Source organism: Hemicordylus capensis, chromosome 1 (assembly GCF_027244095.1).
Source record: "Hemicordylus capensis ecotype Gifberg chromosome 1, rHemCap1.1.pri, whole genome shotgun sequence".
Classification (NCBI taxonomy): domain Eukaryota; kingdom Metazoa; phylum Chordata; class Lepidosauria; order Squamata; family Cordylidae; genus Hemicordylus; species Hemicordylus capensis.
The window spans coordinates 79,462,701-79,487,725 of record NC_069657.1 but is presented as its reverse complement, the minus strand read 5'-3'; the positions used below and the strand labels follow the sequence as shown (position 1 = coordinate 79,487,725).

At 43.5% G+C, this 25,025-nt stretch overlaps 1 protein-coding gene across 6 annotated transcripts in view; it reads right to left on the bottom strand.

The window, feature by feature from the left end:
* The window catches only part of ACTN1 (actinin alpha 1), a 147,568-nt gene that overhangs the window by 40,087 nt on the left and 82,456 nt on the right, over positions 1-25,025 (bottom strand). For 3 of the 6 annotated variants that reach the window (XM_053262864.1, XM_053262899.1, XM_053262880.1), the window contains exons 2-8: positions 21,345-21,459; positions 17,687-17,806; positions 9,359-9,445; positions 7,073-7,160; positions 5,003-5,081; positions 3,032-3,113; positions 546-631 (exon numbers count right to left, since the gene is read on the bottom strand). In XM_053262864.1, coding sequence (XP_053118839.1) covers positions 546-631; positions 3,032-3,113; positions 5,003-5,081; positions 7,073-7,160; positions 9,359-9,445; positions 17,687-17,806; positions 21,345-21,459 — 657 coding nt within the window. The remainder of the gene's footprint in view (positions 1-545; positions 632-3,031; positions 3,114-5,002; positions 5,082-7,072; positions 7,161-9,358; positions 9,446-17,686; positions 17,807-21,344; positions 21,460-25,025) is intronic. The other 3 variants (XM_053262872.1, XM_053262908.1, XM_053262890.1) reach the window with 1 other exon arrangement.

The window sequence follows — 25,025 nt, the reverse complement described above, 5'->3', positions numbered from 1 at the left end:
TTTGAAGATTATGTACTTTTTCAGAATGCGTAAGATGACTATACCAGAGGTTTTGGAAAGAGCCTGACTGATGTGACAAGCAAAGCAATTCAGCAGCAATGTAAGATCGGTAGACTGACATGAAGAATGTGATTCATTTTTTTGCTGCTATAATTTATTTATTAAATTCCCTTAATGAACATGTTGCTGGGTCAGTATGCATGTCAAATTACTGTGCAGCAGACTAGGGTTGTTGTTGTTGTTTTGTTTTTGTTCTCCTTCCTGAGGCTGACCTCTAGAGAAATCTTTGCATCCAACTGAAAAGACCAGAATGTGAGCACAAGAACAGACTACATCACTGACTGTAGCACTGTGTTTGACCAATTTGCACTCCCCCTCAATGCTCCATTGCTTGGGACACCACTTTGAGCCAACAAGCCAATTCTGCCAAAAATAATAATAAAGATGCCCGTAGCTAGATAGGAGAGAAAGAAAGAAAGAAAAGTTTGGACATTAGCAAGAGGACCAGGTGCGTTGTATGGAGGGAGCTTGGAATCCTGCGATACCTTCTGGGCTCCTGAGAAGGCGTGGTAGAAGCTAGAAACATAGGTCATGATGGCCTTCTCGTCAGGACGAGCTGTTCCAACAATGTCTGTCAAAAAAAACCTGAAGTTAAAGAGCAGATCAACTGATGTGAAGTGAAAAAAGTGGGAGGGATAACCAGATGTACCGGGGTCACCAAGTGAGGGATGGATTAGCATCTGTACATTTCTACACAGGTCTTTCCAATCCTTTGCTGCAAGAGATGTTATCCCTAAGTTTTGGGAAATTGTTCCTACCCTCTTGGCTTAACTACAAACTAATTATTCATGGGAAATGGGCAGACTGACACTTCTAAAGAAAAAGCATACCAACTAAATTAGTGGGAAGATGGAAGCTGACCTTAAAATGTTGCAGTATTTAACTCAGCTCTTAGAGTCAGTGCCTCTCGCTCCCTTATGCACATCTCAGTATGCTGCTGGTTTAACTTTTCAGTGAGAGAAACAAGTGCCAAACACCTCTCAAGCACAGCCATGTTTTCCACAGCATTTGCTTGCTACTATGATGACAATTATGAAGAGGAGGAGCTGCCACGGCATAGAAGGAGAAATACATTGCCAATGGCAATTTATTGCCAGTTGCTACTTCTGTTAGCTTTCTGGAGATCCAAATTAGTCACACTACTTTGTGACAGATCTCTTTGGTGGCAAGTCCAGAAAGATAAGGATATTCTTAGTAACATTCAGGGCCAGTGATTTGAGGACTCCACCTGAAACCACTTGCTGGGGGCAGATGAGGACAGAAGAGGCCTCATCACCAAGTGGAAAACCCTGCATCCCACCCCTAAGGAAAGTACAAAAAGGACAAAGATAATCTAAATGCGCTTGAAACCCAACTAGTACAGGGTACAGCTATCTAAGGTTTCCTTTGGATACTGAATGCACCATGCACATTTATGGATCTTTTGAGAAGGTATGGCAGGTGGAGACAGCAGCAGAAACAAATATGTGAACATAAGTAACTTTGTTTTGCACCATGGCATACCTTTTTGGAAGTACTTTTTCCACATTTCTATTCTGACACTCAAGTACTGAACTGGCAGCAGCTGAAACACCCATGCAGACTCATTTACCCATATTACAGAGCAACACTGATAACTGATACTAAAAGTAGCTGCATTGTTCTAAGCCTCCTCTATGCAGATTCTCCCCTAGAGACGCACTGGGATATGGGCAAGTTTGATCACTATTTCATTTCATAACAAACCTCTCACATTTAAATGTCGCTTACACTCTGAGCTGAAATTGAAAGCTTCACCTCATCCCTAGTGTTCTAAAACGAAGCTCTGTTGCCTAAATAAAGGCATCTACAGCCATGCTGGGTACATGGAAGAAGCTCTGTTTTCAAAGGTGGTTAGCTGTTCAAAAACATCCAAGAATATATGACACAGATGGCACAAAACTGAAATGGATAGAGCACAGTCAGCAACAATTCCTGTCCCACTCTAGACTTTAAGGAAAGAAAAGAAGATCTGAAGCCACTCAAGAGTAGGGATGTGCCTGAACAGGCTCGGGCAGCCGCAGGCGGGGTGCGGTCCCCATAAGACGCAGGTAAGCAGGTCCTTACCTGCTCAGCTGCTGCCCCCTCACTTATGGAGCTCACCCTACCAAAGGCCATGCACAGCCGCAGTGCTGTTCCCTGCTGCCCACATGTGGCGCCGGCACACACATGGCTGCCATGCCTGGAAAAGCAGTGAGGCAGCAGCAGAGCAGGTAAGGACCTGCTTATCTGCTTCTTAAGGGAACCGCTCCCTGCCCCACCGAACCGGTTCAGCTGCAGACATCCAAGCTGGTTTGGCACTTCCCTAAGGAGGCGCTGCACTGGTTTGTGCACATCCCTAACTCAGAGACCAACCAGAAGCCTCTATGAGAAGCCACAAGCAGAGCTTGAAGGCAACACTCTCCTCCGCTTACGTTGCTCTGCTGCAACTGGCAGCCAGTGGCATACTGCCCCTGTACTTGGAGGCTCCACATAGTTGTCTTGCTTAATTGGCATTGATAGCCCTACAGAATGTGTGTAATCCCCCTTAAAAGCTATTTAAGTTGGTGGCCACCAACACATGTTGTGGCTGTAAATTCCATTCAGTAATTGTGCATTGTGTGAAAAAGTACTCTCTTTCATCTGTTCTTAATCTGTACATCAATTTCTTTGACTGAGCTCAGTTCTAGTTTTATGGAGAATCAAACCTTCCCTCTATCTACTTTCTCTCTGCCATTCACAATGAGAGGGAACTGAAGAACCAGAAAACTAGGTTTCAGTGTCAGTATAGATTTTCACAGTGCAGGATACAATAACTCCAGGACACAATGGTAATATATGTATCAAGACTTCTTAGCATCTAGTCTAGATGTGTGACAAGGAGAAGAAACGTTTGGAAGATTAAGGTCATGAAGACAGTTGAGGAACATTTTGAGGAGAAGGAAAAATAAATGGCAAATGGATTCTAATTTACCTTCTGCATCCAACATCTTGGGGATATCTAGGTACCTTTCAGCCACATCAAAAGCTGTGTTCAGGTTAGTGAGAGGATCATCCTAGAAAACAAACAGTCTAAATTAGCAATGAGTATACAACAGAAGAAACCAAATTTAATAACATTTATACACAGTACTATGCCACTGATAGGAAAGGTTGCAGGAGAATAGAACTATGCACTTGACTGGAATCCTAGTGAACCATTGAAAAGAAGTTGGAGAGGGCGATAAAACTCTGACAAAGAAAAGCAGCAACCCTAGAAAGTTATAACTGCAATAATAATGGCCTCACTTTTCCTCAAAACAGGTAGAATGGTATTTAACCTGCGTACCTCCTCCAGCCTGGATTCTAAAGTGGGAGACAGGACTCCTGAAAATGTTGTAGGCAGTTGCCAGGGGAAATTTCTTTCTGACATACAGGACAATATACACCACCAGCTGAATATGTCTGTATTGACCAATCTAGGAGGTGGAACACTGACATAACCTTCATTTCTCCTCGTTAATGCAATAAAAGGTACCTATGATACAAGAATTATGTGGATTTCCAAATGGCCTCTCTTGAAATGTATATTAGTTTGTAAACTGCATGTTCTGCAACAGTAAATCTGTGGAAGCAGGGTAGGAAAAATACATAAAAGCTGTTAACTACATCCGTCAGAAACAAAAGAAATCTCTCCTAGTAAAAAGTATGATTTGGGTTCTTCTTGTTAACATAAACAGGAGTAAAGGTATGAGTTAAAATGCTGCTCTTTTTGGTCAAGATGTTGTTCTGCTTAGGTTTCTGAAGGAAAATGTTACGATTCCACCTAGCTTTCATCATGGATAAGAAGCTCAGATCCATGGCTTACAGCTGGGACAAAGTAACTCAAAACTTGAACAAGGCAGCAAGAAAGAATACTAGTTGCCTTTTTTGGGCACATGTAATCCAAAATCTGCCCATCAGAAGAATGTATTTGTCCACTCATCTCTACCTAACATGATCCATGTTTAAAGATGTTTTGAGAAAATATGCATGTTTGTATAAGCAGCAAAAGACACTCCATGGACTCCACTAAGGCATTCCAAAAGGCAGTGCTGACCCCCACAGTACACCTGCAGTACACAGATGTCTCCCCCGACAGTACACAGTACACAACAAGCCCAATATCCACTTCACTGATGACACAAATCAGTCTAAGAAAACATTAGCTTCCAGTCTGACATAACTGAATGTGCCGGTCTGAACTTCAGAAGCATACCTGAGCTGTGCTTTCTAAAGACCAAAGAGTGACATTCAGAATAATGCTGCACTAGTGCAGCCATGTGCCATGGGTGCAAGGATGTTGAGCTGCTAGTGCCACTGAGCCAGGAGCGTCTGCATCAGAGTAGTGTGGTGCTGGTGCAACCATGTGGACTGCCTTCTGTGGTGCACTTCCTGTGCAGGAAGAAGCCTCCTGTGAAGCTTCTTCCTCAGTCCATATATGTTGCAGGGAATGATGCAAAGTTAACTGCTATTGTCGTTGTTCAAGCTCAACACTTGTGCAAGTGGACCAAGGGTGCAAGAGAGAGAGCAACTTTGAGCATCCGCTCAGCTATGAGACGTTCTTGCATAGGTACATTCTTTGTTTGTTGCACCAGTGCAGAGTTAGCCTGCATTTGGGTAACTTCCTACCTGCTCCTGGTCTAAATTCCACCAGGGACCTGCTGGCATAAATCCATTACATCTACTAAACCACTGAACAACATCTCCAGAGTTGCTGGACTACAGTTGCTGTACTAAAATAGAGTTGCTGGGGACCCAAGTATGAGAATCCCTACACTAAACCAATATATCCAAGTTCTCTTCAGACAGCCTTGTTTCTCTTTCAGTCCTCCAGCTTGTGTGCAAGATTGTTATCCAAATGGTCAGCATACGTTTTTGTCCTCCCAGGAGATCTGATTGTGGAACATCCCCAAACAAGAGGTACCTTTCTTAGTTTCCCATAGTCAATGAGCTCTGGACGATGTCTGTGAATCAAAGCACAGAAGCCAAGGCCATCCTTCCAGCTGTGAAACAGATGGAACACAATGAAATGCATTAGTCAAGAAACAGCAGAGACACAAGCAGATGAAAAATGCACACAGCAAATCACTGAGAGTCTAGATCAGCAGTGTTCATCATGCAGACCATGGGTGACATAAGAAGCAGTTGATTATATTTGGGTTTTATTTGCATTTTTTCACTGTTCAGTAAGTGTCTGGATATGGATGAGTTCTGCCTCTTGTTTCAGTTCAGGACCCTTCAGAATGCCAACTGCAAAACTTTCAGGAATTAAGAAGAGTTCTTCTGGTAAAATAGTTTTAATCCAAGGTCTGCTGTATCTCTGCCAGACTTGAGCATAGACTCACACCAATGTATGCAGAAGGTGATAGGAAATGTGATGAATCAGATTCAGTGCCTCTCTTTTGCTTTCAAAAGGCAGACATTAACATAACAGAACTTATGTGGAAAGGGAAAAAAAATCACAGATAGTTTTTTATGAGCCTCAGAAAGTAAATTGTTTTCATTGCTTTTGGTCCCTTCTTTGGCAAAGTTGCTGTTAGCCAGTGGCACCTTACAAGGAGGGGATAGGAAAAGCAAATGCAAACGTCCTATCAAATTATGTTTCATCACCTTCACCTTAGCTCTAAGGGCCATGCCACTGAACATATACATTGTTCATAACCTTCTCAGTCCTAGCTTGAAAACTTGAAAGCTTAAAGATGTACAAATCCACAAAAGCACTTGTAGAAACAAGTCTCCAAAGAAGATGGATATGTCTAAATATATGGATGAAGCAACTGTAGTGAACGTATGTGTAGGGCAGAGCTGAGCAAAAACTCAAATATGAAACAGCATTTTTTTTCTCTTGTATTTCAAGTGGAAGGGTGTATATCCTTGGCCAGCATGGGCAAAAAGAGTTCCCTCCACGTGAATGAAGCACAAGAAGAAGATTATCTTTTAACTATCCGTAACATATTCATCCACCTGACAGTATAAAAATAAACAGAGCATAAGCATTTTTATTTATGCTAGACACAAGAATAAATGCATAACTGCATTTGTTGCATACATTAATTATGCAATAATCCATTATTGCATAATTGTAGAGCACAGTGTGAAAGGACACTTTAGCCAGTCCTTGAAAGCTGGTGGGGTAATTAGAGAGGTTACAACCTCCTCCCTTTCTTCAACCATTCACTGTAAATATTCTTAACCCTGCCATTAGAAAATGTTGTTAGTTGGGCTAAGCACCAGCAGTGTCTCAATTCTAGTGTCTCAATCCTAGAACAAGGGTTCCCAGATATTTGGTCCCCAGATATTGTTGGACTACAATTCTCATCATCTTCAGCCAGGGATTCATTTTTTAGTTGTGTATATTGTGCAATTCTGAATTTTTAAAGGAAAATTCAGAACTGCACAATGATATGCACATGTAATTCACACACATAGCATGCATCACTACAACACAACACCTGTGCATTTTCCTTGCCTGTGCACATGGACTTTGTTGCCTAGAGTCACATTCCACGACATTCAGAAGCTTACACAAAGTGGGAGAAAATTCTCAGAACTGGGAATTCAACAGCACTGCTGCAAAAGAGTGCTCTGTTCATTCATTGACTAAGTATTTGTGGGGAGAAGCAGTGGAGTCTGTGGAGAATGTCTTTGGCAGAGGGAGGAGAAATGGGTAGGCTTGAGCAGGGTTTAAAAGAGCCTGAACTACTCACTTGTCTTTTCTGAATGTTATTAGTCACTTTTCACATCGTCTAATATAGTACAACCTTTGCATGACTTGAATGTTTGGACTGCACAAAAGTTCTCTTGGAAGAGCACTTTAGAAACAAACAAAACCCCTGCACGTTTTGTGTCTGGTTGCACCTTTTAAAAAGCGCTCTCCAGCTCCAGTGGCCAGAGGAAGGTGTAGTTTAACTTCTGGCAACCCAAGCTTTGGACCCCTGTTCTAGAACATGCAAGAGTACAAGTTACAGGCTGCTCCCCTTCACCTTTACATTACCTAATATGGAAGTTTTGGATGTTCACATTTTTGTATGGGGCTGTCTTCCTCTGACACCACAACAAAAGTCCTTCTTTAGCAGACGTCTCTAGGGAACAAAAGATACAAAGATCAGCCAGCCACCACAGGAATGTAAAGCTGCCCCTTCATCCTGACCTTTAATAGCTCGGAAACCCCTGAGGAGGAGCTAGGCTACTTTTCCCAGTCTGAGAAGGTTTACATTGTACATCAGGGGGTGCAATTCAAACCTCTATGAGAATCGTTTTATTTTATTTGGATTGCTCTGCAAATACTTCAGTTAGAGTTTTCTTTTAAGTTATCTTATGCAGGCTGCAAATGAAATAACAAGTTATACCAGCTTTGTAAAAATAGTTCAGAGAGTGGTCCCCTGATCCTCCTCCTCCCCAAGGTCTTTTTCTCCCACATGGTTCTCTCGCCACCTCATCCCAGGCTCCCAGAAATCAGGCAGAGAAAGTCTCTGTGGCAATTGCCACTAGTGTTGCATTTGCATAGCATAGCATAAGTGCCAGCTGCTCTCCGTTCTCCTTTAAAACTGAGAACTTCAGGTTTTGGAAGGCAGAGAAAACAGCCTTATGCTAAACAGGGTAGTCGTATGGTGGCTGGATGTGGAGCTTTCTTTGCCTCCTGTCTAAACCAAAAGGGACACTGTAGTGTAGTGGCTAGAGTGTTAGATTTGGACCCAGGAAGTCTGGATCAAATCCCCATATCAACACAAAGCTAAATGGATGATGACTCTGGGCCATCACGATCTCCCATTCTGTGCATTGCCTTTAGTTCCTTGAAGGTAGTTACTTTTTATGTCTAGAAGGGAGAGTGGAAAGTCACCTGGTCAGAACTCTCATTTACCACACATGACTATTTACAAGCTTGAGTTATGGTAGGATGATGACATTTTAATGCAGAACGGCACACCTTTATACAGACAGTGCCATAGGTGGCCACACAGTCACATAACAGCTGGAAAGGGGAAGCCAGTTCCTAGGATGGCTATGTTAGACTATTGCTTTTCAAATCTAGCCCTGAAGGGGTTTGGGGATGGAGGAGTTTAATCAGTCAAAATAGCTTTTCCCCTCCCGACAAAATATTTGTTTGTTTGTTTGTTTGTTTGTTTGTTTGACATATATGTATACCACCCCAAACGCAAGACTCTGGGTGGTTTACAACAATTCAATAAAAACAACCAATAAAAAGGTTAACACATTACAACAATTATTTAAAACAACGTTAAAATTATTAAAAACCACCCAACTATTAAAACAGTATCTAATTAAAAGCCTGGCTGAACGAATGTGTCTTGACCTGCCTTTTTAAAAGTTGTAAGAGATGGGGAGGCTCTTATTTCAGCAGGGAGCATGTTCCATAGCCTCAGGGCAGCAATGGAGAAGGCCTGTCTCCGATCAGCCACCAGACAAGCTGCAGACGAACCCCTCCTGATGATCTCAATGGGTGGTGTAGTTCATAGCAAAGCCGATGTTCTCTTAAATACCCAGGGCCCAAGCTGTTTAGGGCTTTATAGGTTATAACCAAGATCTTGTATTTTGCCCAGAAACTTATCAGCAACTAGTGTAGATCTTTTAAGATAGGAGTGATATGGTCTCTCTGAGAAGACCCAGAGACCAACCTGGCTGCCACATTTTGGACCAACTGCATTTTCTGGACTACGTACAAAGGCAGCCCCACATAGAGCACATTGCAGTAGTCAAGTCTGGAGGCGACCAGCAGATGTACTACTGTTCTGAGGTCATTTATCTCAAGAAATGGTTTACATTTAATAAAACTGCCCAGTATATTGGATGAAGACAATTTTATCAAATTGTCAAAAGAAAAGGCTTTGTGTCCTACGGCAATGGCAATACAATCCTCTCAATTATTCTCAGGGCGCCCTTAAGCAGAAATCATGACCTTCAAGATCACGCAAGGGGATCTTGAGATTAGGGATGTGATCCACAGTGTCTTGTAATCATATGCTCGCAGTGGCATACCCTGGAGCCAGCAGCCCCGTGTGCTAAGACATCAAGGTTCAAGGGGACCCTGACGTTCCTTAACCTTGAATGTTCTCTCTGTATACACAGGAAGCACCACCAAGCAGAAGCACCCACTGCCATCTCCCAGCATATGTGCATGAAGAAAAACTTCCCACATATATGAGAAGCAGATGTGAGGATTTGCACATGGGCTCTGTGGAATGTCCATTTAAGAAATCCATAACATAAAAACATGTCCCTCAAATTCTTCTGTGAGGGATGGGGGCACAGTGAGATTTACCTTCCACGGAGATATCCTGAATGGCAAAACGAAGAATGATGGTCCAGATCATTCCAAGGGTCATCTTCGCATTCCCATCAACAATTTCTGCAAGAGACCAAAATAACCCAACATCTAAAACTGGACATTTTAAGAAGGGGTCAGGGGAGATGCCCTTTTAACCCAGTTGCAGAGCTGGGTTAAAAGAAGCTGTTTGCTCTTTGTGGTTGAGAGGCCCTCTGAAATCTTGGAAGACTAAGCTACAAGTAAGACTGTTTCAGAACTAGAATATTAGAAAAAACTATTATTCTGGGGATGTGTAGCTGGGCAACAGCAATTCAAAGAGTATCCTTATGTTTACAAGGGACTTCAAGCTCTGTTCAGTGGTGGTTGTACCCACACACAGGGGAATCAGGAGCACACTGGCCAGCTCCGTCCCACTGTTGGTGTGCTCCCTAGCTAGGGCCCTAGGTCTCCCCAAGTACAGCATTTGTCTGCAGAGGCAAAGGCTGTAACCATGACCAAGGAAAGCCGAGGGATACAGAGCCTGCTGATACAGGGGACTGGAATAGCTGACACATTCCCATTTCCTCTGCATCCGGGTACCATAATGACTGGACAGGGCTTTGGTGCCAGGCATAAGATGAAAATTAAACAGCAAACAGATCATTCACAATTTCCACACTTTGGTAGGTAGAAGCACAGTAGGAAAACTGTTGACACAAAAGGCTGCAATCTTAAGTACATACTTTATGATAAGTTGCACTGAAGTTATAGATAATGGTAATACTTTGAGCATGAGCAAGATCTGCAGTTATTAACATGGAAGGAAAGATTAAAGGGCTCAGCTATACATTAGTTGCCATTGGTTTATTTCATTTAATTTATTTTATTTGCAGTTTGGCTCTCTTGTTGAAACATTCATATGAACTTTCTCCCAGTACATAACTGTTTTACTGTGTTTGGTGTATTTTCCTGTTCTCATAACATTACACTGTGTAGCTTCAAAGGAAGTAGGCGCAACTGCTGAAAAGACCTTCCATAACCATTTTTCTTGAGATGTGTTTGGTAAAACTGGTATCATTTCACAATTTAAAAATATGTTGCTGTGTTATGTATTGATGAAGTGCAGTGCTCATGTACACAAGTGTACACCAGAGTCATCTCAGCAATAACTGCTGGTGAACCTGTTCTTGCCTGTCAACAACATTCTCAGGATATTTGGGGTGGAGAGAAAGGGGCTGAGTCTATTGCCTTCCTGTAGTCCTACTGGCCGGGGGTCCCTAGTCATTTGTGCTCCTCTGAATAAACTAAAAGCACCACTCAGGAAGTCCCTGTCTGCTAGCAGTGCTCCCCAAGTAACCAGTTGCAGCACATGTGAATGACAAAGTATGACACTAAAATATTAGTAAGTAGTATGATGCCATTGTAGCAGTTTGCGTATCCTTTAAAAGATACTTGCCGATGACTAAAAGGCTTCAGCCTGGCACCCATTGCCAGGACAGGCAAATCAAAACCACAACCCTGCATTGAGCCAGTGTGGTGTAGTGGTTAGAGTGCTGGACTAGGACCGGGGAGACCCGAGTTCAAATCCCCATTCAGCCATGAAACTAGTTGGGTGACTCTGGGCCAGTCACTTCTCTCTCAGCCTAACCTACTTCACAGGGTTGTTGTGAAAGAGAAACTCAAGTATGTAGTACACCGCTCTGGGCTCCTTGGAGGAAGAGTGGGATATAAATGTAATAATAATAATAATAATAATAATAACAACTGCAGGAGAGCAGTGTCTAAACCCACCTACTAGCCAGCAGGTCACTCCCATTCACTAGTCCAAAAAGACAGCCTGGATCAGCTGGGGAACCCATTCAAATGAATGGGATCAAAGCCCTCGCAAACCTATACACCCCAAGCTGAACAGCATTGAAACTTGATACTCGATGTAGAAGCAATGTAGAAGTTCAACACAAGTCAGAGGATTAAAAACAACAGGGAGAGCCTGGCTTCCAGCCCTATGCTCAGACCATATCTCATGTGGCCACAGGAAAATCTGCCAAAAATCTGAATTCCTGCAAAATGGCAGGGGCGGGAACTTGCTTTCTTGGAAAAGCAAGGTGGTGATGGGGGCAGGGGAATAGGAATAAATGATTTTGCTTAAGAGTGAAAAATGCATTGGAATTTTTCTCAGTTTTAGTTTGAAGCTTTAGTGCTGAATTGGCAGTGCAGGAAAAAGTTTCTGAAATATATTAATAGATTAACAAAGTTGGCAGAGAGCCCTGTAAGCCAAATCCAACCCATCTGCCAGTAGCAGACATCCTACCTAAAGCATTTGTGTGTGGAGCTGAAGGACAACCGTCCAAATTCACCTCCATCAGGCTTTCTGGTGAGCCAATTTAAGACCAAGTCCTGGCCTGCTCACTTCCAGTGTCTATATCTCCATTATCCAAGTACTGTATATTGGTTACCAAACTGACTACAAAAAGCATAGTACAGTACACACTAGTCCTATTATTTTGTTGTCATCTCTGTCAGCATATAACAACAAAATGGGAATTAACAATGTGATTGTGGTCGAATTGTTGCACTCTACAGTGACCCACAACTGGTTTAATTAACATTTCAGCATGTTTCCTCATCATTAGCCTTAGTGATACTCCACAATAGGAAAGCAGTTTTACCAGAGAATTGGTACCTCGGGCAGTGAAAGCAACTGCTTTATTTTTATTTTTTTTATCACTCTCTAGGTGTGAACTCTGCAAAGGTTCTGTTGGTTTTCCATAACCCCAGGCTGCACTTTGCAGCGTTATTCGCTAGCAGAGATTCTTTGCAAAATCTGCAATCAACAATACAAGGGGTAAGAATTGTATAAAGAACTGGAACGGATGAGGCTTTGCAGTCAGTAACAGGAAGTAAAAAGATGTTTTGCACCAGTGCTTACATTTCCATTTCATTGCCTTTATTACAGCTATCCCCTGTGAACAGCATATGAAAATGGCAATAGCAGTTCTATTTATTGGGCAGCCAGTTAGAAGTGCAAAGAGTCTTAAATCTTTCAGAATAAAGCCTCATTGTTGGAAAGAACAGGATTCTAAAATACTCTCTCATGTGCACAGTCGATTAATTAATTCTATCCCTTAGGAGAGTCCTTCCCCCTATCCAAATGCAAAATTATCTACTAGAAAAGTCATACCTCTAGGAATTAGACTCTTTGCACTGCCGTTTTATATTGTTCTTCCAATAAGAACAATAGGTGGTATGCAAAGCTCTCCCCGCATTTTATCCTCACAACAACCTGTAAGATAGGCTAGGCCAAGAGAGAAGCTTCATGGATGAGTCGGAATTTGAACCCGAGTCTCCCTGCTTCTAGTCAAACACTCTAACCTCTGCACCATACTTTTTTCTCTGGCCCTAAGAGTGAACCTTCAGAGACTACACAGCCACTAGTTACCCTGAAGGTGAACAAAGGAGTGGATACTACAAAGACAGATGGGAGGGCTAAATGGCAAGTAAGGAGACATTGCTTGCTATGCTAGAGCTCACAACTATGCTCTTGGGATCCATGTCCAATGCCTGTTCATCATTCACAGCATATTTAAACTGCAGTGTGTTAGCTATACTTCTAACCCTATGGGAGGACAAAGTGAAGCATGTATCTCCCATGCAGGGATAGGAGTTTGAGTATCACTGTTAACATGCCACCCACCTTTTGGACTTTCTGCTGTTAGCTTAAAAACAAACAACACAAATTAAGCAGTTCAGAATGTTTTCACATGGTGCATTCTGCCTCAGCAGAAAGCTGGATATCATCCAACCTAAGAATCCTCAAAGGGCATATTAAAAGATTATGAGCATCCTGGCTATCCCAAGATTTTGCTTCCCCTGACAGAAGGCATATGGACAATGAAAGCTATAAACAATCCAACCCAAAATATGTGATCGCTTTGTCCCGCTGGCAGTACTTCCGCTGGTCCAAGCTCCTCCTTCCAGCTGAGATGGGTAGGACTGTACTGAGTGCTGCCATTCATCTGCCCAGTCCCCACAAAGTCCTCTTCACTCAGCCAACCCTGCTACACTGCCTCCAATTGCTGTAGCATTGCACTGCCATGACCCTCAATGTCATGACCCTCTGAATGTTATCAATTATCATTCTTGTGCACTTAAGCAGGGGCAATGACAATGAAGAGCATCCTTGTAGCCTGAGGATTACATGACACATAAGAGATGATTTGAAAGGTAGGTGTGTGTGTGTGTGTGTGTGTGTGTGTGTGTGTGTGTGTGAGAGAGAGAGAGAGAGAGAGAGAGAGAGAGAGAGAGAGAGAGAGAGAGAGAGAGAGATTGATTTGGCTTTGGCTTCAATGGACTCAACTGATTGACAGATATAGTGTGGAGGTAAGATGGAACACAGCCCCGTCAGTCACTCTCCCACTTCACCAATTATGAGTGGGAAGACGACTGAAATAAATAGCTGTCTGTTTTCAGTGCTGAAATCCACAGTTCTTTTCTACCCAATAGCAGGCAGGCAGCCAAGCATGCTTATTTGTACTGCTTTGTATCAGAGTGGTAAGAAGCCTTCAGCAGCCAAGGCCGTCATGTTATTGCAAGCTATGAGTGAATCTCTCTCTTCACTCAGGGGTGTATCTAGGGTAGGGCAGGCAGGGCACGTGCCCTGGGCACCACTTGAAGGGGGGCACCATTTTTTTAAATTAAAAAATTTTTTAAATGGCCACCAAAAACAAAATGTCCAATGCGCATGCTCAAATGGCCTCTGTGAGGCCCTAGGCCATGCCAGGCCTCACAGAGGCCCTTTGAGCATGCGCAGCGGACATTTTGTTTCCAGCGGCCATTTTTTTAAAACCAAATTTTATTTTTAAAAATGGCCACTGCACATGCTCAAATGGTCCCTGCAAGGCCCTAGAGGCCAGCAGGGGGAGGTGGGGACCTTTTCAGACCCCCCCCCCCACGGCCTTTAGGAATCCCCCCAAAGGGGCTACAGGTTAACAAAAATTAAAAAAATTAATATGTCACTGTACACATATTTAGTTTGGCACTATGTACAGAGAATCAGGGCTTGTGAATACTGAGCTGAAGCTTATGAGCTAGGATTGTATTCATTTGCTCTTACTTTGCTTCTTGTGATAAGTGAGTTAAATGTGATGTCTTAATAATATGGCTATTAATGGTGAGTTTGTCTTTGAATCAGTGTGAAATCCTGAGTATTAAAGCCCACTGGGCATTTCTTGCTCTCTTTCTCTTTTAACTGTCTTTCTGAAAGACTAGAATATATTCCAAGCAGTGACACAGTTTGCTCTGCATATCCTTTAATTATTTCCAGAGTATCTGGGAAAAGTCAAATTCTCCATTTATTTTAAAAACTTATGCAATAGTGATGCTACAATGCTTGGTAGAGAATTAGACAGGCACTTCTGTTTAGTTTTCCAAGTATACCTCCACATAGTATTTGGATATTTCATGAGCCCCAGCATACTGAAATTTGTAGTTTCCCAGCATTTTTTGGTCTGGCTACGTCCACTGCTAAATAGTTTTTGAAATATTAAAAGATTAACGAGCTTGACTTGTATTTTTGAGCTGATATGATGGTCAAGTTATCTGAAAGATGGGTGTCAGATGTTTGGACAGGGGGCACAATTTCAGTGCTTGACCTAGGTGCTATTTTCCCTAGATACGCCTCTGTTTTCACTTCTCTTGTTGCACTAATGCAACTTCTCTCTTCTCTCTTCACTTAAATAGGAGTACTTTAGTTATACTATGGGAGGAGAGCTGGTCTTGTGGTAACAAGCATGGATTGTCCCCTTTGCTAAGCAGGGTCCACCTTGGTTTGCATTTGAATAGGAGGCTACATGTGTGAACACTGTAAGATATTCCCCTTAGAGGATGGAGCCACTCTGGGAAGAGCATTGGCAGGCTTGCATGCAGAAGGTTCCAAGTTCCCTCCCTGGCATCTCCAAGATAGGGCTGAGAGAGACTCCTGCCTGCAGCCTTAGAGAAGCCGCTGCCAGTCTGTGTAGACAATATGGAGCTAGATGGACCAATGGTCTGACTCCGTATAAGGCAGCTTCCTATGTTCCTATGGATTCAGGGCCCAGAATTTCAGAAGCAGATTGCTTTTGGTATGCTAGAAATGCCAGTAAAAAGAGTTAGTGGGATTAAAATATGGAAGTTACTTGTCTCAATATTATTAAACTCCATGTTGTGGTCTACATCAGGGGTGGGCATTAGGTTGCTTGGGAGCTACTGGTAGCTCCCAGACTAATTTGAAGTAGCACTCCAGGTATTTGGGTTTGTTACTCCCTCCTTTCCTTTTCAGCCAATACTTCACAGCTGACTGGCTGGATGAGTGGAGGTCTGGATGCACCATTTTTAAAGTTTCTTCCCCCACAAAGCAACCTCTCTTGCTCTCTCCTAACTTGCAGCAAAATTATCATGGAATTCAGAGAGCTTCATGTTTTGATTCTTTATTTGGTAGATGTGAATTTTTGTACAAGCTGCCATTTTGCAACGAGTTCAGTCCTCCTAAATCCCAATTCTGTGACAGGCTCTGCCTTCCCAAGTCACCAGCTTCTACCGAGAGCGCCCAAGGCTTTGCCAGAGGAGCTCCCAGAAGCCTTTAGTCTGCCCATCTCTGGTTTGTGTAGCAATCAAACACAGACTTCTGATGTTTAGCTCACCAGAATCCAAGCTAGAAGAGAAGTTAAACTTGTTGATGGGAAAAAGTTTACAAATCACACCAGCAAAGAGTCTTTTTAACTCATCTTGCACAGAGGCCTTGAAGTACTACAAGCCCTTTGATCAGGAAGCCTCTGCTTCTTATCCATAGGGAAAGCAAAAACAAAACAAACATACTACGTTTCTGTACTCTGGGCTCTTCTTTCTTTTGCCATACAGAAAGCAACACTGATGCTCCCAGCACAAGATCAATCCCAGGTTCTCAAACTTGTGGTACTACAGTTGCTAGCTTGTGGACATTTGGAGACAATATCATATATAGTGTTGGGGCACTGGACTCTTTCAATAAACAGAGTGATTCAGGATAATTTAGACCAAATTTGCTGCTAAGGATGGGATATTGTTGCTGCTGCTGCTGCTGTTTTTAGATCACTGCTTTACAAAGAGAGTTACCCAGAATGGTTTTATAGCACAGTCCTACCTGCTTGATCTGGCTTACTCTGCTTGAGCCATGTTAACAACATTTTCCCTGCCTCATTGATTTTTATATTCTAGTTTATGGCCTTGACAGCTTTTTAAACTCTTAATTTAAGTCATTTACAATTTATAGTCTAGAAATGTTTACAATCCTTTTTTTCTGGACAAACCATTGTACCAGAGAGCTGGTGGTCAACCTCAGATGCCCACTTACATACTTTGGTATAATCTTGATACTAAATAAAATGCAGTGCTTGCGACAGGAACCTATACATTACGCCTGCATTTGTCTTAAATTACATTAAGTGAAGCAGTTAGGTTGACCCTGCCCTTAGTTTGGGGTGGGGAAATAATGCCCACAGTCTTGTTATACTTTATGCTGGAACCAACGACTAATGTAAAAATGCTCAAATACGGTTAAACCAACCTTCTGTCTTAAACTTATACTTACATTATAGGACATTCCATAAGATTTAGGGTCTCCGACTATACAGTACTGTTACAAATGTTTGAGCTTGTAACCACATATATTGTTTCACCCAATTGAGCTCAATAGCCACATGATATATATGCAAAGTTCCAGATGCAATAATGTGGCTTTGATTCTTGTATTAGTGAATTGTGGGATCCACTAATTCCTCTTTTGAACTGGACAGAGGCATGGGAAACTATCCCTGTCCCTCTTCTCCTGGAGAGCTTTCTCTAGAATTCCCCTAGAGCCCAGCAGGCAGGAAAACTATCCAGGAAGTGTGTGAAGACATCAGCAGGTGCATGGAAGAAACACACACCTCTGTCTAAAGAGTATAATGAGAACTTCCAGTCAGTCCACTCTCTCTTACCCCATGCTCTGCAAGTTTCTAGCCCTCATACACTACAGAGGAAAAAACAGTGTACTAGATCAAAATTCAGTGCAATTTTATTTCTGGACTTCAGTAGAAGCTGCAAGCTGGAGACCTGGTGAAATCCAGACTTGCAAACGGGCTCAAATAAAAGTTACAACCACACCTATCTCCCAAAATTCAGTTCTATGCTTGCTAACGATCTACTGAACTTATTCAAAGTACAGCATTCCACAAAAATAACCTCCACAGAAATGAATGGCAGTAATTTGCTTGTTGTGAAAAAGGGGCCAGTTCACGTGATTATTATGTCACCCATTTCTGCATTTCCATTAGAAAGGTTGCTGCTTACCTTCTGCTCCAATGGATACGAGCTTGACTCCTTTGCTAGCAATGAAATCCAGGGCTTTGTTCACATTTGAAATTTTATGCACTCGCATTTTGCCTCTTTCTGGTTTAGCCAAACGTTCACCTAATCAGAGAGAGAGAAAGACAATGTTCTGCTTTTTCTATGAACTTCTTTATTCCATTTCAGTAAACAATTAATATATACAACTCATGGTGAACACCTGTGAAGCGTTTTATCTAATTTTTGTTGCAAAACCACAACAGCAATTGACAGATCTTTGTTCACCATTTTATTTGAAGCACTCCTGAAACCGTGTTGTTTTTGAAAGCAATTGGGGAAGTCAAATGTTTGAATGCCTTCCCCATATTAAAAACTACTCTGCACACAGAAAAATGAGGACATCAGGGGGATTGGCAAACTACAATCTTCTTCGGGGCATGGTAGTTTCTCACAAGCAGGGTGTTTTTATGTGCAGGAGCATCCAAATACACATGTTGAAGTGGTACAATCCCAAGAGTGTTGCATACTGGGAGGCTGTTCCCATGATCACTGGAAAGCAGGCTAAGGGAGCTTAGCTAATGAGCCCCTGGTGGCGCAGTGGTAAAACTGCCGCCCTGTAACCAGAAGGTTACAAGTTCGATCCTGACCAGGGGCTCAAGGTTGACTCAGCCTTCCATCCTTCCGAGGTCGGTAAAATGAGTACCCAGAATGTTGGGGGCAATATGCTAAATCATTGTAAACCGCTTAGAGAGCTCTGGCTATAGAGCGGTATATAAATGTAAGTGCTATTGCTATTGCTAGCTCACTTTCCAGGGATCGTGGGAACCACCAGGCTCGCAGGAGAGCCCGGTGCTCCCAAGGTGGCTAGCCCGCCTAAGTCCCCCTCCCCTTAAATGAGGTTTTTTTGTTCGTGTGTTGCTGCGGTGAGTGACAACACATGAGTAGACCCATGACTGGGAGCTGCAAGCATCCTCCCAGGCTCAGGGGTCTCTCCAGGGTGCCCTGCGTATTTGCGCAGGGCATCCTGGAACTTCCAGGGGCCACACAGCCCCCGATCCCTGTCGGCTCCGTGATGGAGCTGGCAGCCGTGTGGGTGGCCGATCCAGCCACCCAGGGCTGCCTTTTGATAATCGGCAGGGAGAGCGGGCTAAGCCTGCTCTTCCCGCAGACCTGGAAGACGCTCTTCTCATCGATCATGAGAAGAGCTTCTATTTCTGAATGTGCAGACTGGCCCTAACTCTGTCTCAAAGTTTGTGAAGTTTTGTTTTGTGGTAGAATAAATGTGTAGCTTTCTCATGCTGAGCAGCTATAGGAATCCAGCAGAAACAGACGAAAATGCCTGAAATGCATTTTGCTTTTCAAATTTTGAAAGTCCTTGCTTATTGTCATACTGGGGGTATACAGAGCATACTTCTAATTAAAAACAGGAGTGTGGGATGAATATTGAAATACCACTACCCTGTTTCCCCGAAAGTAAGACCTACCCCGAAAGTAAGACCTAGCAGTAATTTCTGATGTACCGCTAATTGCCCTAGTGCATTTTTTTGGGCTAAAATTAATATAAGACACTGTCTTATTTTTGGGGAAACACGGTATATGGAGAGCTGCTTCCAACTGGATATATTTTTCAGGAGACAGTGAAGCCGTTCTCATGTCGGGTAGGTGGCGGGGAAGGTAGGGTTCAACTTACCTTCCCCCAGATGACTGCTAACAGCCTGGGTAATGAGCAAGCTACACATCCACATTGCCAGTGCTGTTGAGAGCAACGCGGATGAATCTCCATGCTGCTTCCAGCAGTGCGAGTAAACAGAGACTGGAACTCATCCTGGCCTCCATGAATCCCACAATGTAGCGCACGACATATGTGCTGAGGTGGGGGATTCCCCCAAGAGAAGGGTGCTCTAGATGGCCATCACTGTGATCGCTGGGGCTGAACATAGCCCCAGCAAACACACGAGCAGTTAGCCCTGGGTAAGGGAGCACTTGCTCCCTTGGCTAACAGCCAGGATAAACAGCAGGGCTAGGTGGCACTGACCTGCCGGATGGGGCCCAATCCTGACAGTTCTCACACCAGCCTAACCCAGGCTGGGCATCTCTAGCCTGGGTTAGGCTGCATGTGAGAACAGCCTCATTGTTTTCTTTAGCCATGTTTCACTTTCACATACACACAAGAGTGAGCCCCATGACAACAAGCAGCTACCAGTAAAAAAAGCTGTAGAGTGATGTGAATATTTACTTTTTTTTGAGGAGGAGGGCTTCAGTACATTGGACCCACTTGCACTGCAAGGTGTTCAGTCTACAATCATCCTTGCTTTTGTGTGTCTTACTTACCCCTTCATTTTAAAATACTGCATGTCCAGTCTTTATAGTTAGTTGCTTTGGCAGCAGTTCAAAGTAAACGCTAAAACTGAAGCTGAGAGTATCAGAACAACAGCCCCATTTACTTCTGACAAGACCCTATTGACTCTTTTTCTGTGCTTATGGTGTTTTTCACTCTGATGCCTAAACAAAGTGAGTGCTTGTCTGATGCTTTCAAAAGGGATCACAGATGCATGCCAGAGGTACATGTGTGATCCTAGATGGAAGAGAAGAAGCTTCAAGCTGGTTTCTATGCAAGGAAATTGGAGACTTGGAGAGATCAAGAACACCGTGGCCCCAGTTACATGATTTAACACACCACCAGTGCCAAATATGCAGCAAGGCACTTTTCTAAAATATGTTGGCTGGGTTCCATGAGTAAACTCCCCAAAAGATTGCACCATAAGAAAAGAAAAACGAAAGAGAGATGAAGGGGGCAGAGGAGAGTGTTTTTGTGGGGGGGGGGTAGGCATATGCCAGTGCACTTTAAACTGAAACACTCAAAGAAACCCTCCCTTCAGTCATTTGCCCTCCCTATCATGGTCTGTCCACTGCTTCCTCTCAGCTTTCATCTCCTTCCCTGTGCATGAGTGAGCACTTTACTAACAAGATAAACAAGACAAAAACAAATAATGTGAGGGACTCGACTCAGCTAGTTTCTGGCAAGCATCAAAGAAAGCCATGAACTTCTTGGTGCCTCGCTTCCAGTCAGTGGCTTTTTGAACCCTGAACCATTTGAACCAGCATGGAAAAAAGAAGCTTGCCATTTTATTCTGATTCCCCAAGGCCTTTAGTTTTTGAAGAGCCAGCAAATAAAACACAGGCACGCGCGGACGTGCGCGCGCGCGCACACACACACACACACACACACACCCCACAAAGTAGGAGGAGGCTCCCTAAGGAAATTGCTAGGGAAGCTACAGGCTCTTCTCTTGTCTTTTCCCCCAAGGGAAAGTGTGTGTGTGTGTGTGTGTGCGCGCTTGTGTGTTGGGAAAGGAATGGTGACACATACCTCACACCTTGCTCATCAGTGTAACGTAGGGAGCTGTGACTAGGGTGAGTCCTTTGACATCTAGAGCCCTTAATTAGCACAAGAAGCAGACAGCCAAATCCTTAATTTCCATAGATTTTACACCATGCTTCAGGCCTGTGCAATACTTGTCAGTGATGGATGTTGCTATGTAAGATAACCACCCTTTGTTTTCTCTTCACTACCTTTTAGAATGCCTGAACTATTGTTTTCTGCACTTCTAGAGACTCGCTGAAAATCCCCAAGAGCACCGAACTTTCACAACTGTCTTACCTGATATGACTTCCAGGAGTAACATAAGTTTAAGGCCATCCCTGAAATCTTCTTCTATGTTCTCAATCTGTGTGCCAGCCTTGCGGAGGTGAGAGTTACACCAGGCTGTAAACGTCTGGAAAGAGATGAAGAGAGAAGAAAGGAGAGTAATTCATCCACTAAGAAAACTTACAGAGCTGCTGAATAGAAATCCATAAACATCTCAGCAGCACTAACACTGTGACTTATTGAGTTAATGTTGGAGTATAATTAGATTTATACATTCTCCACGTGCAGTTCTGCAGGGCTGAAAAGCCAGCCTCTGAAGACCAAAGTACAACCTGAAAGGCCATTCCATTGCATTCCTGGCAATCCAAGAGCTCGCAAAGAAAGACTCTCCAGTCCATTTGCCACTCAGCTTGATTATACATCATAGGTTCTCATGCAATTATATGGTCAGAGAAGGACTTCTGCATTAAACCTTGGCTGACATCCTAAATAACAAAGCAGGTGTGTTAAGAGGCTCTGTAGGGACACGACAGGGGCCTATGCACAATTCTCCCAGTCTTCCTCCAAGCACACTGTTGCACCAGAACTAGCCAGCTCTACCCATGTACCAGAAGTAAGAGAGAAAAACATGTCGCTTCTGGAGCACAAGCAGAGCTGGGAGGTTGAACTCTGGTACAACAGGGCATGCAGAGAAGGACTGGAAGAGCTGTGTGTGGGCCCCACTGCATCCCCACAGAGCCTCCTAATGCATGCACTCTTAGGATGCCAGCCACTGGCTGTTCCAACAGGTTAGTGCCCAAGGCAGAACTCACTCATTCTTCCAGCATGACACAAGAGCTCATTTAAACTAGGGGTGCCAAATTCTGGTCAAAAAAGTCTCCTATGCCTTTAAGTGGCTGAAAGGCAGAGCGATCTCCAACAAGCATAGCTTTGCCATCACAATGCTTCAGCAGAGGCAACACGTGTTGATCTTCTTCAGGTTTAATTATCATTGGTAGTCTTACTGCACCATCCATGTACATGGTGCTTTACAACACGTAAAGGAATGGGTATCTGCCCCAAGGGGCTCAAAATCTAGAAATTGGCACAAAAGAGACAAGAGGAAGGAGAACGGACACAATTTAAACAGGGGAGAATCTATCTATATATATATATTTCTCCTGGGTGTGCCTTCGATTGTGCGTCCTGGCAGCCCAGCTGATTGGCTGGGCGACAGACGTGCCTGCTTGGCTGAGGCGCACCCAGGAGGATTGGCTGCTGCCGCCGCGGCGGGCCTGGCTGTGGAGGCCAGAGGTGGCTGCGGGCCCAGCCTGGACACGGAGGCAAGGCCCAGGAGGGGGGAAAGAAAGGGGGGGCAGAAGTGGTGGTGGGGAGGAGAGGCGGTTGGGCCTGGAAGCGCAGACTGGGGCAGAAGGGCGGGGGGAAGAGGTAACCGCTGGTCCCAAAGAGCGCACAGATGCTCTGTGCAGGGTCAGCTAGTATACAATTATTTCATGCACACACTTATTGAGGTGTAGTCGCAATGGGAAGTGGGAATGATAGGGTGATGACAAAGGTGTCATGGAAAAGGCAGGTTTTGAGGAGGGATTTGAAAGAAACAAGAAGAGGCATCACTTGGGTGATCTGGGTGGGTGTTCCAGGCACAAGGGGCTGCAAGGGGGAAAGGACAGAGTCATTTTAGGGAACAGGAGATCTTTGGAACATTAATATATTATCAGCCTTAAAGTAAAGTAAAGTGTGCCGTCAAGTCGATTTCGACTCCTGGCGCCCACAAAGCCCTGTGGTTTTCTTTGGTAGAATACAGGAGGGGTTTACCACTGCCTCCTCCCACGCAGTATGAGATGATACCTTTTAGCAGCTTCCTATATCACTGCTGCTCGATATAGTACCAGCAGGGATTCGAACTGGCAACCTTCTGCTTGTTAGTCAAGCATTTCCCCACTGTGCCTAAAAGCCATGGAATCTGAGGAAATAACCTTAGGAAAATTGTAGATTGAAAACATCAGGGAGTCAAAAAGAAGATCCACAATGGGATCCACAATGGAAAAAGAAGGTCCCCAATGGGGAGCAGAGAAAGAGCTTTCCCCTGTGTAAACACTGAAAAAATGATGAGAGAGGTAGGAAGAAAACCCTCTGAGGACAGAATCATGGAGACCCAGGGAATAAAGGGAGTGAGGCAAGAGAGAGTGAGCCACTGAGCTGAATGCACAAAGAAGTCAGGAAGGAGTAGGACAGAATAGAGACCTTTCCATTTGGCAGTAATCGTGGGTGGTTTTTGAGAGGGCAGTTTCTGTGAAGTGCAGGGGGCTGAAGCCAGACTGGAGAGGATCCAGAGCAGAGTTGGAAGAGAGAAAGCCACGCAGGCAAGAATTAGCAGCCTGCTCCCGCAGTTTGAAGGCAAAGGGCAGAAGTGAGTCTGGGCAGTTGTTAGAGAGGAAGGAGATCAAGGTGTGGTTTTTTGAGAACAGGAATAAGTGGCATGTTTCAGTGAAGTAGGAAAGGAGCCAAAGGAGAGACGTTGACGATGTGGTGGTGAAGAGGAGGAATAATGGCCAGAGAGATTAATAATGGCAGTATGTGGAGGATTAAATGAGAGCAACTCATCAAGTGAGGCAGAAGAGAAAGAGGAAAGGAATAAAGCATGAGGGAGAGCCAGAAAAGGGCAGGAGAGAGAGGAAGTGAGTTCAGAGTGGATCGTTTCAATCTTGGCAGTGTATACAGGTACAAGTCTATCTCACCCTATGTGGTTTTTAAAGAAGGAAAAGTACCATTAAGTGAAAGTGAAGCATTTAAATTAGTTACACATTAATTGGCTCTTAGAAAGATGAATGGCCTAAAAATTAGAGAGATTAACATAAGACAACATCTTAAATAAAGCCATGTAAACGAAACCTAGGCTTTCCCCTCAGAAACAGGAAAACACATTTGCTGCAAGACTGACAAGAAGCAGGTTATATATCTACAGAAAAATTCTGCAACCAAACCATGTTCCATCAGGATGATGTTTTCACCCCAGTATGATCATAAACAAGAAAAGCCAAGTTAGGATTAAAAATTGGAGAGGAGGGCAGAACATGCACACGTTGTTTTGATCTCACTTCCTTGATCAGTGTGAGATTTGGGGCAATCTATAGTCTTTTCAGAGATTTATGCAGAAAGGTTTGTGGTGTCATGATGAAAAATTGTTTATGTCCATATTTACAGATAGAGGTGACACTGAAAGCATAGATGGTACCAGCCATAAGACAAAAAGCACTGCAAAGTCAAAGTGTGTGCTATTTTTGTAGTATGACCATCCACATCTGTCCATTATCATTTTGTCCCATTTACTTCAAGTGACGTTAATAGAGACAACACAAAAGCAACTTTATATCAAAACTACTCAGGAAGCTACCTAAGTAGTATGATTGAAGCTTGTTGAAATTTACTCACATATTTGCAAAATTATCTGATGTATAAAACCCACTGAATGGTACAATGAATGTTTTCATCTATCAATTGCCGACAATCACCTTGCAGTTCCATAATGATACTTGAGTATGCTGGCAGGTGCCAGACCAATGCCACATCAGTGGTGTGCGATACCAAAAAAGGACCATTTTAAGGCATTTGCTAGATGGGCAAGAAACATGCCAATTGTGAAGCAGAAGGTTTCTTTAATATCATCCAAATGATGAACAGTTGAAGCCAACT